The sequence below is a fragment of the Anopheles darlingi genome, chromosome 3 (genome assembly GCF_943734745.1).
Source record: "Anopheles darlingi chromosome 3, idAnoDarlMG_H_01, whole genome shotgun sequence".
NCBI lineage: Eukaryota > Metazoa > Arthropoda > Insecta > Diptera > Culicidae > Anopheles > Anopheles darlingi.
The window spans coordinates 11518967-11537606 of NC_064875.1; the positions used below are offsets into that span (position 1 = coordinate 11518967).

General features: G+C 49.1%; 1 protein-coding gene across 1 annotated transcript in view; it reads right to left on the reverse strand.

Annotated features, from left to right (window-relative positions):
* Positions 1 to 18640, reverse strand: part of LOC125956046 (fat-like cadherin-related tumor suppressor homolog) — a 200146-nt gene that overhangs the window by 28912 nt on the left and 152594 nt on the right. Inside the window, 3 exon segments of the mRNA XM_049687524.1 lie at positions 1 to 190; positions 283 to 646; positions 17604 to 17759. The exon segment at positions 1 to 190 is cut by the window's left edge and continues 1243 nt beyond it. Coding sequence (XP_049543481.1) covers positions 1 to 190; positions 283 to 646; positions 17604 to 17759 — 710 coding nt within the window.

Here is an 18640-nt window from a genome sequence, read left to right on the forward strand (position 1 = left end):
TCGGTGAACTCGGGCCGATGGTCGTTGATGTCGATGACGGACACGAACAGCTGACTGTAGACCGTGTGGACACCATCAGAGACGCTGATCGTAATGTTGTACTCACGCTGACGCTCCCAGTCGAGATACTTGGCCAGATGCACGTTACCGTTGTCCCGACCGATGTAGAACTCGTTACGATCGTCACCAGCTAGGGGAGTCACGAATTGAAGACAAAATGTGTCACCAAAAAACACACGTTAACACTATAGTAGGATAGCAAAAACAAAGTTGGCTACTTACCGACGATGTCATACCACAGCTGATCACCATCATCATCCGACGCCATAATGAGCACAACCAGGAATCCCGGGATGTCACTCTCGGTCAGCTCGACGTGTTCGCTCTTCACGACCGGTGCATGCTCCGACTCGACCGGCACACCGACAACCGACACTACGACGCGTGCCGTTTGCGAGCGTTTCGGTTCCCCGTGGTCTTCCGCACGTACCAACAGATCGTACTCGGTGTCCACGTCGAAGGTACGGGCCGCATAGATGACACCCGTGTCCGGATCGATGCGGAACTTCTTCGCCTTACCACGGCCCGGTTTGATCGAGTACGAGACGCGCCCATTCTCACCGATGTCCTTATCCGTGGCCAGTACCTGTGTCAGGGGAGTCACATGTGTCAGAGATTAGAAGATGCGGGGGGGGGGGGGGGGGGGGTGGGCTAGATAGAGCTTCTTAACGAATGATAGGATGACACCAACTATGTGAAGTGAAGAGTCAACACGGAGAGAAATTCATAATTCATTCCAGTGCTAAGATATGGGAATATGGGAAGCGGGAACATAGCTAGTAGCTTGCAGCTCGCTCGCTACTCAAAGCGCCATAACTCAGTCCAGTTCCAGAATACGATCCGGAGTGACATAAGTCACCTGCTGCGACACAAGCTAGAATTGATTATTTATCAACCGAAGGGTAACCTATTCCCGGAGTTTACTCCATCAGGAGTGTCTTTCCTTTGAAGCCGTAACGGAACGGAACGGAACATACCACTCTGTTACGGTAGCGCTGTCGTCCCGTGGAAGGCATTCCGATTGCCGGAGTGCTAGCGTCGCGCTAGTGCAATTTTGTGGCGTTGAATTGATACACAATTCCATATCCTTCGCGCTCGCCGGGCGTGCGTTTGAGTGCGAGCAAAACAATCCAATCCCCGGGTTGCCCCCCAATGTGCTCCGATGTGGAATGGTGAACCGATTCAGAAACCGGTTCGCCTTTCAAAGGAGTGCTCTCTCCGACGCGCAACGGCAGATCGGAAATACATTCTTTATTCAAATAACAAACATTTCAAAGTAACACAATTTCGTCGTGCAGAAGAACGATGTGTGTGTGTGTGTGTGTGTGTGTGTGTATGCTCGCAGACTCCGCGCGTTCTCTTCCTCCTTTAACGAGCATTCCGGCTCGGATGGTGTACCCGTTCCAGTGCAGTGCGAACTCAATCGAGGCGCCGCGTATAAAAGGATATTGTTCCAACGAAGATTTAACACCCATTCCTCTGCACACACACACACACGCGCGCGCGGCTGTACGTGTGCCAAGCGATCGTTCCTCGCTAGCAGACAAGGCATCCTCTTACAAGTGGGGCTTCCCACTGCTACAGAGAACCATTCGTCATCATCGTCTGCCGGGGGTCTGCTGATGGGCCAGCCAGCCAGCCAGCCAGCCAGTCAACCCCGGTCTTTCCCAGGATACCAACCAGTCGTCCTCGTCGCTGTATGTGCGTCTGTGCATTCTATGGCAACGTGAAGTGATGATGACACACGTCCCTTTACTGACTTCTCCCTCATGCCCCATTGTTTTCACCATTTTACCCCTTCTCTTCTTTCCCGGGAAGTCAAACAGAGTGCAAATGGCGACGAGACGAGGTTGATGGAATCGCGTACACCAAACTGGATACACCTCACGACGGTTCCCCCTCTTTTATGGGTCTCTCTCCCTCTGGTCCCGGAGCCGGAGAGCATTAACATACGTTTCCGCGTCGGCGTTGGTGTGTTTCGCTTTTTCCTCTCGTTTGGTGCTCGCTAGCGACATAAAATCATAAGTGACATCATTCCACACGCCGAGTCCTGGGCCACAAGTCACCCAGCAGCAGCAGCAGCAGCTCGGGGGACGAGGTATGAGTACAAAGACACGAGTTCGCGGTTCCCATTTCGCGTGTCTCGTAGGTTGGTTGGTCTGGTTGTGTGTGAACACAACGAGGACAACGACGACGACGACGCACCATGTGGCTAGCCGGGAAGTTGTCGCTTCTCTTTTCTGCTTCTCCCCAGGAAGAATCTCATCCCACAAAATGTTCTATTACGAGTTGGGAGTTTTCGCTTGCCAGACGCAAACGCTTCTAGGTGCTTGCTCCCTCCAGCCCTGGTGGGGGGGAGTGCATACGTAATAGGGATGCTTTTCAAATATTGTTCTATTTATATGGTAAGCTTTTTATTTGCGACAATTGAATCCTTCATCCCATCAAACCGTTTCCGCTCTTGCTCTCTATCTCTGGGTCTGTGTCTGGTAGCGCACTTTGTCTTTGAATGCGCGCGGAGTGTCCTCCTACACCATTGCAGTGTTGCTTTCTACGCAGACGAGAGACGCTGAGTGCTAAGAAGGAAGCGATCTACCGCCGCCATTTCGTTTATGCCAATTTATGGCTGGTTATAAACATGTTGCTCAGTTCCTCTGTGTGTGTGTGTGCAAGCTGGTCTCGGATGGAACTTTCCTGGTGCGCCTTATGCGCCGAGTTGCACTTTTTTATGTTCCTTTTTTTGGTTGGGGAAATCGGGTATTAGTTTTGCATTGAAACGATCGCTTGAAAGGAACTTAGAGGAACTTAGAGATTAAGCATATATACTCAACATGAACCCTCGTGGAAGGTTTGATTCATTCGAAACGAATTTAAAGTACGGACGATATTCAAAAACTTTCTTTAAACCTGACTTGCTGTCGCTTTACCCCACACGGGGAAGGGCGATCAGAAGGGTACTGGCGCTCGGTTTCAATCTCTTCATTCACTCCCACTACTGGCGACACATAAGTAAACATCCTTTCCCGGCCTATCAAATGCCCATCATAATCCTATTTGCCGCACTAAAGCGCCAAATTTAAGTGAGGCCCCTTTCGGAAGCTTTCGGAGCTTTGTGTCCCGTGAGCCGTCGAGTAATCTTATGCGAACAGCCTACACTATGAGTGAGAGGTCAAAAGTAAACAAGCACCGAACCCCTACGATGGATCACCCAACGGAAACCCCGGGTGCGATCCACGTCGGGGAAGAGAGGAAAAATAAAAAATTAAATCTTTTCTCTAGATTGCCATTCTCCGCATCCCATCTCTCTCCCTCTCTCTTTTAGTTTTATATGCCTTTTTACCAGGGGACGAAGGGGACGCCTGGAGAAAAAAACTGTCATTTTTCATGCATAATTTATTGGTCCTTTTTTTGAGGCAAATCCTCGCTTTGATTGACACTGATGAAGGTGCGTAGTCTCTCCCAAGAAAGCGGCACACCCGTGTGGCTTCCGTGTGCCCTTCCTTCCGCAAAAAGTCCTTTGCTTTTGCTTATGCTCAACAAACGTCAACAAACGGGGCTTGGGGTCCTGGGTGGCCGAACTGTGCCGAATACAATGGAGAGGAGAATGAACGGGAAAAAAGTTAAGTCCCGGTCGCGTCCACTCGCGTCCGAAGATTGACTCCCATATCAGAGTTATATATATATAAGGGAACCGGGAAGAATCAAGGGCAGGCGCAGACAGGGATGAGATGTCCTGTTATATTCTTTTTTGTGTAAATAAAAAATTGGATCCTTTTGTTGAAACCGTTTGGGTCGCACCGTTTGAATCTCACTTTTTAAAGAGCGAATTCCGCATTAAGACCAGAGCAGAGCGACCTTTTTGATGAAGCTTAAGCTCATCTACTGAGAATGAATGGGGATTGAAAATTCGTTTAAAGAGCTTAGCTCGCTTTGAATTCGAATTGACTTCTTGCAGCAGCTTACCAACCTTCCAAGAAGCGGTATTCACGCGATAGTCGTAGCGAATTAACTGCGTACTATCGTGTTCCCCCCCGCCCATCTGAACTAATGGGCATAAAAAGCCAAAAAAAACGACTCATGAGCTCCCTTAGTAGTGGTGAATGCACTGTAAATCACCTTCATTAGGTAAACATTCTGCCGAGCTCTTTAAATGGAAATGGGCACCTGTATTGCGTGCCCGCTTCCTTATCTGCTGTAGAGTGCACCTGTGTCCATAAGATGGGCCTCAGTACGCGGAACGGTAATCCCCATTGCAGCACACCAATGGGCGAGGTAGAAGCATCCTGCTGTGGCGCGCTTGTTGAATGATGCTCCTGCTGCTGCTGCTGCTGCTGCTGCTGCAGCTACGGCGACGAATGGTAATGCAATCAGCGCCCCTCTTTTTGCAACCTGTGTGCTGCAGTGCCCTTGTATTGCAGAAACACACGGGGCACTCTGGTCTGTCGAATTTCGAAATTGTATCATTCCTCTCGAGAAAAGCCGAGCTTTTGCGATGGTAAATTAAGCATCCACATGGAATGTAAAACAGTCGACAACACAACACAACACACACGGTCATTACGAATGCCACTGCACTGGATCCACCCCAAAGGGTGCTCTCCTTCCGACTTTTGATTCTGAATGCGCGCGTGGCATCACTGCACCGTATCTGTTCGTGTAGGTGTATGTCACTCTGAAAGGAGCGCCTTAATTGAGCTACAGCATCAACCATCAAGCGAGCTTCCGATGGCGAGACAGAGACATGCGAGCTGACGTCCTTGCGAGGTTGCAAAAGCTTTTGCACTGGACTGGAGGCACACTAAGTCGCGAGTTTAAGTGTGTTTGTGTGTGTGTCTGTGTGCACCTTGAGCGGGAAGGGCAGAATTGCATTCATTACGGCAAAGGAAGGTGGTATGCCCCTTCCCGTGTGCTCACTACTATCTAGTCACAAGCGTAGGGGGAGTAATTAGTGGCTTAATAGAGGGGGGAGAGGGTGTGTTGTGTCTTCTCAGTATGTGTGTGTGTGCGCACCTCCGTGCATAGTAAGTGGCATCCAGTTTGACTTTCTGAATCTTTTAATGACATTACGGTACGGGGTTGTCGCGTCCCGCGTTTAGTAGATATCGGATTCAGTGTTTCAGTGAAAGGCCTGAAACCTGAAATGTACCTTAAGTAGTTAATTATCTAGCAGCTACTAATGATGTAGCTTCGAGCGCTTGGTAGGGACGAAAGAAAAGGCCGCTCGCAGCATAAACCATCGACCGTCGAACCGAATAAATGGCTTGCTAGTCATAGTTGATGAGTGTTTGGTTGGTTGAGGATCAAATAGTCATCCAACCGTCGCTCTCCATCCCGACCGAAGGCCTTCGGTAATTTACCAAACTGTTTACATGGTCAATACCGAAAACTACCAGGAAACCTACCCCGGGCCCGGGATTGAAATCGAATAATGCGTGTTTCAACGGAGTAAGCAATAGCCATAGCCAGCAGCATGAGCTACAGCGGGTTGTTGTAACCATTCATTTCATTAGGTAAACAACAACCGGCGAGTTGGGTGGATTATTGGCATCCTCCCTCCCTCCCACGAGCCACCCCACAAAAGGGTAGGGGGAGGGATAAGCGAAACATCATTTCGAGCATTATGCGCTCGACAACGGTGTTACCATGACGGCCATCATGGTCGAACTTGGAGCGAACAAAGGATTTTCCCAAAGGGATGTTCATGGATGGCTGGATGGATGAAACAGCATTACACACACACACACACACACACACACGAGCAACCCCATGATACAGTCCTCCCTCCCATCGATAAATCTAAACATTGATCGACCGAGCATATTATAATGATGGCCTTTATGGTCAGTGGCATCGATTGAACGCAGCATGCTAGGTCGAACGGCGGACGTCGAGCAACGACGACGACGACGACGACGGCCATTGCTGATCGATCAAAGCAACCTAGCACACAAAGCTAGCGCGGCTAGAAAATAGGTGGTGGTAGTGGTGGTGGTGGTGTACCCCAGGTCAAATCAGTCAACCGTAAATCTGTCAAAGAAATAAATGTCAACGAAGCAACAAACAACAATGCGGCAACAGCAGCAGCAACAACAACAGCAGCGAGGAGGAGTGCAGCACCACGGTTCAGTTGGTTTCCGTCGTCGTTCCACCGAATCGCCACTCTCGTCCTTGTTACGTGGCCACGGTTGCATCTCTCCGGTGCCTGCACCATTCGCATCATCATCTGCCACGCTGTCATAAATGACAGCTGCACCCGGACGGCTCGCCTGGTCGTGGCCGTGGTGGTAGCGGTGGCGATTGTGTCAGGTCAGGAAGATTGAATATAAATGTTTAATCGATGCAGATTTGATTTCAGCGTAATTCGCAAACGTAAACGCCTCGCAACGTTAATTGGATGTGATTAAAGGGTCAAGCGGCCATCGCCGGGCTGCACCTATTGTCGAGGTCTAGGTGCAGGTCTCGGTCCGGTTCCGGAGAGATATTGACGTAAGAGTTGTGTGTGTGTGTGTGTGTCACGGTGGTATGAGAGATGCAGTAGTAGCCTAGCGCAGGACGTTTTAAGGGTATTTGACAGGTGACAGGTGGATGCTCACAATGGCTGCTTGGATCCACGAAAAAAAAAAAAATAGACCACCATCGCTGACACTAGTCAGCTGTCATATGTATAGAGGCTGGGTGTGATGGTAACTGGAATTGATTGATCATCAATTTATTGTGGTACGTTCCAATCGCGTTTGCGGGATCTGTTTGGGATGCTTCACGGCCTGGGGACGAATTCCGATGAAATGGTTTTCTGACACTGACAGTACTAGCTTTGCAGGAACATCTAACCTACCTGTAATCTATTATCAGGAATGCATATCGCATCCGCAATTTGGGGGTTAACCACCGGTATTGGATGGTAACCATAGGTCTGTTCGCAGTGGATTTTGGTTGCATTGGAAGCCCGGGGGGAAGCCACAAATGAATTTGACGAGAATCGACGAACAATCTCATCACAGGGTAAAGTTGGCAGGTTTCACTGGACCTTCCAGGAATCACTTCAACCACACACACATACACAGTTATATACCGTCGTAATGCGAGGACGATAAGCGATTCGATATCCTTCCAGCAGAAGGGGAACTTATAGGGGAGGCGACACCCGGCCGGGAATCCTGCTTAAATGGCGTCACCACAACCGCACCGCAATGAGATTCGGTCGGATATGGTTAAACCCGGGTTTGGTCGCACTTTTCGTCTTCAGCAACGAGTCCCCTGCTGCACCAACACCGAGACCAGGCCTGTCCATCAAGGTCGGAACGGAACGGGGAAAAACCTTCAAGTGCAGCCCTTGGAAAACCGAAAACCAATCAAGCCGAGTCGAGTGCAAAGCGAGGCCGACCATCGCCTCCGGGATGGGGTACGATGTGAATGAGCCACCTGCATCATTCAGCAGCACCGCCAGTAGCAGCACCGGGACCAGTAGCAAAATGGACACCACACAATGTGCCGCTGTGGAGGTGGCGTTGAGTTCTTCGGAAGGAAGGAAGCGATACTCGGATATGTATTTCACGCTGACCCGTTGACCGGAGAGAATCGCTCTCGGTCCGGCGCCGGGAGCCTATATTCCGCAGAAGTGTGGAGAAGGGGAAAATTGTTGCAGAAGCAAGTGACGTGCGTCTCTCGATGAAAAGACCCCGCTTCTTGTGCGACGCTTGGTTCCTAGTGACCATCCAGTGCAGAAGACCGAACACGACACGAAGGGGCTATAACATTTGCGGTTGATGATCGCTTTTCGAGCGAAGCCTCCCATCCAAGTCCCTCAATCTGGGTTTTGTCATGTTGGGGGAGAGGCCAGAGAAGGAAGACGATGAAAAGCGGCTGAAATCAAGGGACCAAGGGTTCGTAGGTCCCAAGTTTCCCTCTGGTTTGCTTCCCCACGAGGCTGGACATCCCATGCAGGGGCTTCGGTAAACTGCTTAGCAAGAAGCGCGTGGCGGCGTGCTAGCGTAGCGTGCTGGGAAGAATCTCCTGCGAGAGGAGGGTCTCCTGAGTCTCGTAGGGCATATTTTTTTTATGGAAAGGATCCACCCGGAACGTTCCGTCTTAACGGAGGTAACGAACGATTTCATCGCCAATCGAAAAGGACCATCATTTCAAGCTGCTTCTCATCTGCGAAGTCGTTGTTGCCCCTCGTTATCACATCACGATAGTCAGAACCCGTTAGACGCGCTCAACGACTGCCCATAATGAGCTGAGCAAATTAGCGAGCGAGCGAGCCGTTGATTGGAATCCAACATCCGTGCCGGCCACCAGTATTGGATCCGTGACGTCCTGCCCAAAAGTACAGCGCACCCAATACTGACTTTACGGCCTTGTTTTGCCTGTCGCACATCACGCGTATCCATCAAAATCCAAGCAGCAAATTGGTGGGTTCCACGTTCCATTAATCCCCGCTAGACGGTCGGTCGGACGGTCGTCAAGTGTCACAAATCCTGCCGAATGTCGGTTGTAAATCATGCCTCTGGGGGCGTGTGTGTGTGTGGTTGTGTGTTTGGTGCGGTACTAATAGCTTGTTTGTTTACGCGACCGCCCAGATGTGGCCGCGGTTGCTGCGTTTGATTGCAGCTGCATGTAAACCGATATTAAGCGGATTATAACGGGCGGCAGTCAATAGAAGAGATGGCCACAGCTGGTTGGTTGGTTGGTTGGCCGGCTGGCTGGCTGGACACCATGTTTGTCACGACGCCTGTTAACGGCTAAACATTGATTTCATAATCAATGGTCGGTCTGAAGTGTCTGCAAAGGAATGCCACTAGCAGCAACGTTTCTATGTTTAAGTGTAGGCTAAGCAGGCTATGGAGCAGGTTTATGGAAAAAAATAAACACTCTAGAGAACCACTTTAGTGTAACCTGAATGCGCGGTGCTGTGCTTGAGAGGAAACAATTACAAGACTAGCCCCTCGAAGCGATAGAAAAGCAATAAAATGAATGCCGAATAGAATACTCTTAGAGGAACGCAAAGAATAACACTACAAACACTAGGTAAGCAAACCGAAGAAAGCAATTGGATGAGAGCTTACAATTATAAAAGCGATGTAAAAGTGTGCAAAATAGTGAAACAAGTGAACAACAACTCGAGAGAACAATTACAGAAAACAAACAACGACGACGATACACAAACGAACAACGAGACAGCGAGAAAGTGGAATGGAAATGTGTTGAACATCATCATCATCAGCCTTTGGCGATGATCGTGATGCTGCTACTGTTGCTGCTCCATTCATAATCATCATTACCCGAAAGACGACCTGTAGATCGTCAAAGTTGCGCTCCGGAAACGTTTCCCACGCCGTCGCATCATCCAGGCCGGCATCCGGATCGGAAAGCATCGGTTCGATCAGCTCCAGTTCCGGTGGCGCTCCGTAACCGCTGCTAGCGTAATCGTTCTGCGCCCCCCACAAGTTGTGTACCGTGTGTAAGTGTGTTGTGTCGGTGGATTTTTAAGGGCAGGGGCGAGCGCGAATAATTTACAGTTGGCCGAATTACCGAGTCGGAGAGTCGGTTTTGTGAGTTTCGAAGAAGCGCCCACCAAGACACCACCACAGGGAAATGAAAAAGAAATAGATACAATTTAGGGATTTGCTTGACAGTAATTTTTTTTTTTCGCTGCTTTTTCCTCCACACTAACAACGAGCGATAGTGAACAAGCACATGTACCAATGAATGAAAGGATACGATGCGGTGGACGATGTGACGCATGTGACGAATCATGTAGTGTACAGACAGGCACAAGACAAGAGACATGATGAGACATGCTGGTAGTATTGACAGCACGAGTCCCGGATGGATGAAGAAAGATGCAACGCATCGAAGCAAAGTATGGCGAAGTTTGATATTAAATGCTAATGCACCCTTACAGACGTTAATTTTATCCGTCATATTCTGAGTATGCCATGCGAAGAGAGAGAAAGAAAGATGCGAAGCAAGAAAGAAGCTGAGCAAGAAGCTCAATTCCCGTGGATGACTCCACTAACAATCAGCTTTTTGGTGGAACACCTAAATCTGAGGGATCAAATGAACGTCCAAAGGAGCGCTTAACACAATTAAACAATATATGGCACTGGTTTCGTGTGCGTTATGGTACAGCAATGAGGCATATGCAGCAGTATTGGTATGCGTTGGCGCGTGTGCTCTCTGTGTGTGTTAGTTCTGGGAGCATGCCTTTACCAGGTAAATCCCTCTCCGTAAACGTCACATTTTGCATAATAAATCCTTCGGAAAACACTTCCAGGAAACCAATCCAATCAACTCGGTAATCATCGGTATCTCGGACAACGCGTCCCCGGGAGTAGTGGCCATGTGGTGGGGCCAGCGGACACTAATATGCTATCAATGAGCTGATGATGGAACGAGCAACCAGGTACCCGGTGACCGCCCAATTACGCTTCTCCCATCGCTTAGATCCAGATAGACGATCACGATGACAATGGTACTGCTTCTGCTGGTGCTGGTGCTGGTGCCATAGTTAACGGTAAAGTGATACAGTGGGCTACACACTAGAGCAGAGCGCCATACCACGTCACGCCATGCCACGCCATTACGTCGTTGCGTTTGATAATTAATTTCGTTTGGTCCTGCTCCCGGCACACAAGGCGCGTGCAATGGTGGTGGTGGTGGTGGTGTGTGTGTCGGTACAAATGACACCGGTTAGTACACTACTACACTACTACGCCGGAACTTGCCCGCAGGACACGTGTCATTACTCGCACTCACAGATCATAATCATCATCAAAAGGCAATGAGGCAAAAGGGGGGAGGGGGGTTGAGAGGCGCCAGGTGAGACGAACAGCTACATAGCGCTCGAGATTGGCCCGTCCGGCCTGACAAGGGGAGAGGAGGGTGTGTTATGCACGGTGACAGTGTGTCAGTCATTGTAACCATGATTATCACTCCACCCCATTGTCATCATCGTCTCGTCGTCGTCGTCGTGATGGTGGTAGTGGGAATGTGATATTGGGACTCGTGACAGTGACCGTTCCGGACCTTCCGGGAGCCTTTGACTATGTTTACCTAAGGGTTGCGCGAGCGGTGTACAGTTTTTCCTCGAGTTGGAAACTTCACTACCTGTTCACCACCACCAGCCCACCCTGTTTTGTCCTTCCATCGACTGTTGGAAAGATTGTTATGCTTTGGAGCTTCGGTTCACTTTCAAGCTCTGGGTTCTCTGGCCTGGGTTGATAAGCGACTGGAAGTCACACCAAGTACAATGCGTTTCTTGATGGAAAAACGCGGAATTTTCAACATCAAAAGACATAAAAGGGTTCACACGTAAAATTCGCAAGGATTCTTCGGGACTTAGCAGGTTGCATTTTGGAAGATTTTTATTTTTGAAACTGTCAAAATTTACAGATTGTGGCAGATTCTGAACCGCAGGAACCTCTGATTTTGCAAATTATTTTGTGATTAATGTGTTTAAATCCCACCAATCGTTGTTTTAGCTAGTAGATGAAATTATTTTTCATGATTTTAGATGGTGTTGGCTTTTGTATGTTGCTTTTTTAAACAGGTGTATTTTAAGCGAGATACACGCCCAATATTATTGGTCAATACTCCAAGTTGCTTGGATCATTTTTGCATATTCAGGCTCTGCAAAATATTTTAAAAATTCTGTAAATACGGTGTATAAATCAAAGTAACCAAAAATTTTGACAAATAATATTGTACGTGTGTGGCTCACTTCAGCTTTAACGTTGAAAAATGCCAACTTTGACGTCGTTCGAAAAACGACATCTCCGTAAAAGTGACTTAATAGCGAAAGCCAAACAAACAAAGCAACGTACTTCCAATAACTTCTCAATCTCGGCGGCTCAAGGGACCACCGGATCCGGAATCACTCCGGACATTGTCGCAACCGATTACTGACGATAGATGCGTCGGTGTGACCGTCGACCTAGTGCTGGCGGCAGGGGAGCTAGAGATGGTCTCGGTGCAAGATGAAGCCAACCGGAAGGGATGAAAATTTGCAAACCCCATTTTTTCTCCTCCTTCCTGCTTGGTTGCTCGGGCTTCCTCCATAGGAGAAGAATCCCATTTTAGTCCTTTCTTTCAGTTCATCGAACCGTGGCTTGATTGTAGTCGCGGCAAGTTTTGCATCGATACTGCGGACACAGACACCGACACAGACCGTGGTCTGCATCCTGCCTGTTATGCAGTAATCTGATGTTCGTTCGTAGACAGCAGTAGGATACAGTAACGCTAGATGACGCCAGAGACCAGAGTGCAGCACCAATGAAACAGAAATTGTGACATCTTTTGACATGCTGCATATAGAGCACACACACACATACGTACACTACGGTCAGGGACCTTCCGTATATTCGTCGAAAATCGAAAAACAACTTTGTGACACCGAAGAGACGAAGCGACCAAACATTCGCGTATTCTACACCGAATGGCTGGTTCAACAATCCATCACGCAGGAAGAGGGAGAGACAGGGCGAGAGAGCCACGAGTTCCGGAAACCGGATGCCACTGAATGCAAATTTGGACAGTGCTCGTAGCACGCTCCCCGATGGTTGTTCACCAGAGAAAGAAAAAGAGAGAGAGGGGGCAAAATTAAGTCGGAAATTTATGCTACAATAACACGTAATTGATGTTTGAATAATGCAGCTCCAAGTCAGCCTCTCTCTCTCTCTCTCTCTCTCTCTGATAGCTTTAACGTGTGTGTGATCACACACGCACTCCATGCTGCTTCCTTTACACGCATCCGATGATGGTAATGGTGGTGTGTACGGTGTGAATGACTAGTACCCAAACCCCGGGACGAAATCACGGCACAGCACCACATGTGTGTGCGTGTGCGTGTGAGTTTGGCGTGCGTGTCGTAGGCTGGCAATGGTTTTGTGTGTTCAATTCCAGGCTCTAGAGAGGAAGAGAAGGCACGAGAGAGAGGTTTGTATGTGAACCCGGGCGATACATTATTCAACCCGTCCCTCCCTTCCTGCACATCCTTATCCATGCTACAATGTTGTTTCAATGTTTCACGTTTTTTCTCTCTCTTAGTCCTTCTCTCTCTATCTCTCTTTCTCCGGCTGATTTTCGGTTCCACTGAACACAACCGAAGCGCCTGGTTCCCAGGTGAAAGCACGAAAAGAGACGAGACTGGTGGCGAATGCTGTACCTGCTCCACGTGTAAGCATTTTGCATAATTTAGCAGCATTTTGTAATTAACGGCCCACGGCGCTCCGCCGCGCCGGCCGAGGCACCGGAGCAAGGAAGCGAAAAAGCTGGCCAAACCGGGAAGGCGAGCAACTCCTTTCGGGATCCCTCCTCCCTCCGGTAACGCATTATGCTCGGGTGATTTATTTTGCTCTCGAAGCACGATCGCCTCTCGCCAGAAGCGCAAACAAAAAAAAAAGCCAAAAAGGACGGCAATACTAAGGTGACAAAGAGGTGGGCGTAAAGGGTGCTTCTCGAGCGCGAGCGAGAGGCGGTTTCGCTAAAAATATCCCCGGCATTTTAAGATTTTCCATCAAAAATAGCTCCTTCCATTCCGGAGCGCCGGCATTATGCCTTGGTGGCTCTTGGTAGGCATTAGACACTCTCTTTTTCGGCGTGATATTTGATATCCTGCTGCTGGGGAAACCGGATGCTGGTCGAATTAGCTCGAGTGGTGCTTGCTTTTTTCGGTTAAGTTCGGTTTCGGTATGTAACGGATTGTTTGGCTTTAATTAGCGAGCGAGCAAGTGAGCGTGTCTGCCTGCACCGGAGAGGAGGTGTCCCGTAATTACTTCCGTTCCATTCGCACACACACAAACACACACGCAACACACAGCAAGCAATGTTGTTGCTCGACTGACCAACTAACCAACCGACCGTCCGACCGGAAAATGACTTCTCTTATCATCCTAACAACTATCGCTGTCCCTGGAAGGCACTATTACTACTACTACTACCACTACCAATATCCGGTCGCATCAATCTTTCACCCTCCGGTACCACTTCCCTTCCCTTTCGCCCTGCTTGCCGCTCCAGCTCGAGTACGAGGCTTTTGGACTGAACGATGGAGGCGCCTGGTAGCGCGTTCGGAAAAATCAAGATCCACTCCAACGACGACGACGACCAAGACGACCAGACTGGTGTATGTGGTGTTGGTGGTGGTGGTGACGATGCCGTGCGGTCTCCTAATTGAAATTCAACTGCCGTGCGGTCGACGAGCCGACCAGACGGGCGAACGAAAACCTCTCCAAGCAATGGGGGGGAGGCTTTATCATTCAATTAATCAAACCAAAGAGTCGCTGCCCTCGCTGCCCCGCATTGGCACCGCCTGTAGTTCATCTTCTTCACACTCGCCGGTCGAGGAGAGCCCAAGGAGAAGAAGAAGAGCAGTACGCGCAGTGGAGGGGGGGGGGGGGGGTGTCTTACGTTAAGATGAGCACATTCTCGTGGGAAAATTGTCACCACGGCGAAGAAGAGACGGTGAAGAGACGGTGCGCCCAAAGTGCCCAACATGGAAATGCCTTAAGGGATGGAGACGAATAAGAAAGAGGCGAGAGCGAGTGGAACTACTACAACATCAATAACATCCGTCGGTAAATCATTCGGGCTTTTTGTTTGCCTCGAAGGGAAGGGAAGGGAAGGGAAGGGAAGGGATGCCACGTCACGCACACACGCACGGAGAGAGTTCTTCTTTGCATTTCATAGCTAACCTGGGTCATCACTTTCATCGCTCATTACTTAATGACCCGTGGAGCGGTGCCGGTTGCGCCACACAGGATGGAGTCCCTTGACAGACGGACGGACGAACGGAAGAAATTAATTACGGGAGAGGCTACCGGATTGAATTATTCATCGCGCGGAACATGACAGAATGACACATCTGTCCGGGGTAACCCGGGGAAAGGGAGAAAACTTGTGTTACTTTCCATCTCTCTCTCTTCATTTTTATTTTCTGTAATCAGCATTTGCAGGTAGCAGCCATATGGTCACATGGAATGGCACTTTAAAGCTACCCATTGACATCCATTTTATCCATCGGATTTTGATTATTATTCGAACAAGCTGAACGTGAGCTCATCCAAGAAATTCCATTTGGATTTTTATTTGACGCGATCACTTTGGTTCGCAGAAAATAATAAAAAAAATATTCTAATTCATAATTTGGTTATTTTCCAGGTATGTTGCTGATTTATAGAAGCAGTAAAGATTGATAATAATGGTCATAAAAAGTAGATAAAAAGAATGACAAACATTTGTACTCCTTTCCTGTAACTAACTTTTCAACTCTGCCAGTTTTAAACGTAAGGACGCTATTCATGGCAAGTGCACGCCAGTTAGGCATGTGTGCAAGTAGGAAGAACTTCGGGTATGCTGCTCTTAAAGCTCTCTTATAGCGCCGCAACGTTTTCTGGTCCTTACCCCTTGCATGATATTCCAATTTGTCTTGGTTGTCGGAGAATGCCCTGGCATCGTTTTCCTACCACTAGGCCTACTACGTTGAAGTTGTTTATCGAAATGCCGAGTTGATTGCCGTCGCGCAGAGATTGCATCAAGGCTGCAACACCGAAGGACATCCACCATGGAATAACGAAGAGACATTACAGGGATATGAGCTACCATCCGTGCAGCAGTTGGTCGAACCGTCCTACGTATGACCTCGTTCGCATTCAACTTCATGGTTCCATGGGTCAAAAAGCTGCGCGACGGAGGCTCATCATATCCTCGGTAGAAGCCGGACCGAAGAGTTTCCAAATATTTTCCCTCCCATCATCACACTCGGATGAACTGCTCGGACTGCTACGGTGTACGAAAAGCAGGATCGAACAGAAGCCCGTGACACAACGAGTGTGCAAAAGGATTCAAAGTCCTTTCTGCCGGTGTCACTCGACATCGACCTGACCACTTCCGCGGGGCTTCCATCCAGGGCCAACTGGACTGGACCAGAGGACCTCGGATGTCCCGGATGTTATTATTGCCCGCTAAATGAGATTTTAATGAGAGCGAGACATGTTGTGCCACTACCACCACCAGACGACGGGACCATTGGACCATTGGGCCACACGGATTTGACCGGATCGTACAATCATCGTGGAACTCACGGTTCCACCGGAGAGGACAAAGCGGATTCGCGAACTCCTGGCGAGCGCTTTAGTGCACCTCGATGCTTTACCAGCATGGTGCAGGTGTGCAGATCGAGGACACAAAGGATGGCGAGTCTCGGTCGAAAGGAAGGCCTACCGTTTAATTCGACAGAACAGCGGACGACCCCCTCCTTCCACTTCCAAGGGGCTTATCGAAACATAACGGTCCCTCTCTAGCTTTACTTTCTTTTTCTTTTCGGATGGTTGGAGGCCATCGAGGTTCGGCTGAAAATCGAAAACTCATCCTCCCTCGGGGGGCGCGGTGAGAGGGATAATAGACCACCTGCTACTGCCACGGGCGCCAATTTCGTGCGCGCGCGCGCGTGCTCTCTACCTTTCTGCCTCCAAGCTTTAACAGTGAAAAACTTGGGACGAAGGATACTTGGGTACCCTCGAAAAAGGGATTAGCGCTTTATGAAACTAATCCTACCGCTGTGCCTGGGTGGTTCTGGCCACGGCTCCGGAGGGACACCCCTAGGCACCCCACTCCCCGCTCGCCGCATAATTCCGTATTGCGAAAGTTATGCTGGCACCTTTATCCACCCCGCCGGGGGTTTTTCGGGGTGCAGTGTTTAGATAGTGGATTTTGTGGTCGCGCCTACGTGCTTACGCTTTTGTGGAGAAATTTGGCCTTAATTTATGCACGCTATCAGCTGTGTCATCGTGTGTGTGTGTGTGTGTGCGAGCGTCGCGCGTGAAAAGTAGCGTGAAAAATCCTCAAAATGTTGTGCACCGAAAAGAGTTTAATCACGCTCGCGTGTAGCTCCACTAGGACGCACTGTGGGAGGGGCCTTAAATGCAAAATCCTTGATCGCGTTACCGGCTGGAGCGCACACATGGCGCCATTGGGCCGTATACTTGCAGGCGCATATAGTCCGATGTGGGGAGATTTTTGGAAAATATAAATCTAGAATAAATTACTGGGTGAACGAGCAGCTGAGCTGGTGACAAACATGATTAATGTATCCCGGGCGACATCCCGGGCGCAGACCGCCCCCCTGGGAATGTGAAGTGTGACATTCGAGCAAACGAAAGATGTAGGTCATGCTGTGGCTGATATTGCTGGTGGTAGTGTGTGGCAATCGCCATCACGCATTCGGTGTGTTGGTTAATGAATTGTGATTCCGAATGAGAGATAAAGTGATAAGAAGGAAACGATAAAGGCTCATTCGAACCATGAAAGGATTCTCCCACCCCGATGAACGAAGTAGAGAGAGCGAGAGCGAGATGATGAGAAGAGAGCGCACTCTCTCGCATGCACCACAAGAAGAAGAAGAAGAATTAGGTCGTGATTGTCGTGCTAGGAAGGAGAGCAGGTTACAGCAAATACATCAACCGCATTAACATTAACAACAACAAGAACAACAGACGGTAATCGCGAACATCGCCGCCTGCCGTCTGACCGTCACAATGACTTACCTGGAACAGTGGTTGATCGATACGCGCGTTGGCCGGTATCTGGACCTTGTACATTTTCTGCTCGAATTCGGGCGGATGGTCGTTAATGTCCTCGACCTGCACGACGACGCGCGTCGTCGACGAGAGTTGCGGCTCACCGTTGTCCATCACCAGGACCTGCGTAATTAAAATGGCATCACAACGTTAATACTACGGTCAGGTACTGATTGCTGCTTCGTTAAGGGGGAGATTGAACGAAACGGTTGGCTATAACGAGCCCAGGGAACGTACGTACAACCCCGTGGTGGGTTTGTAAATTATTATTTTTTGCTTCGAATGATTAATGAGGATCCGGTGGTTCGGGGGGAGTTCGGGTTTCTTCAGAACGATTTTCCTGTTATCGGCATGTAGGGGGTATGAGTATCGGAGGGTACACGTCCTAACCGCATGCGCTCCAGGAGCCTTGAAATGACGTCGAGATTGAACTGCTTGAAACTTTAAAGGCTGTACGCAGTTAGTAAAGGAACGATGCTTTATACTGAGCTATTAGAGAACTCATTAGAGTGTTATTCTAGTGTGCATAAAAAATTCATTCAATTGTGTAGTGGAATCCAGAACATAAAGCCATCATTCTGATAGTATAATTTAATATAAACTTTAATCTTGTAAATGCTCCGAACAGAAAATGACAAAATGAATTTCCATTAAATGCTTCGTCTCCTCTTCTTTGACAGTAAAGCTCTTCCTTCCGTAACAGAAACCCAGCACAACCACCATCCGAATGACAGTGAGCCAGCAAAGCTAATTAATCTTTCCGCCGTTTAGCGATGGTTGGAATGAAAGTAATTTTAATTTAGTCATCAAACGCGATTAATGAATTCCAATGAAGTGAAGCGACGCGACGTGTTCGATTCGGTGAACGGCGACCGGCTAATGACGGCAAAGACGCGTCTCGTATCGAGGTGTCGTGGATGCGAAAAAGCACTTCCAGCAAGCGAATATCCGAGATTTCTCGATTCGCAATCAGTACGCGCTGGAGAGTGTTAGGGAATTTCACG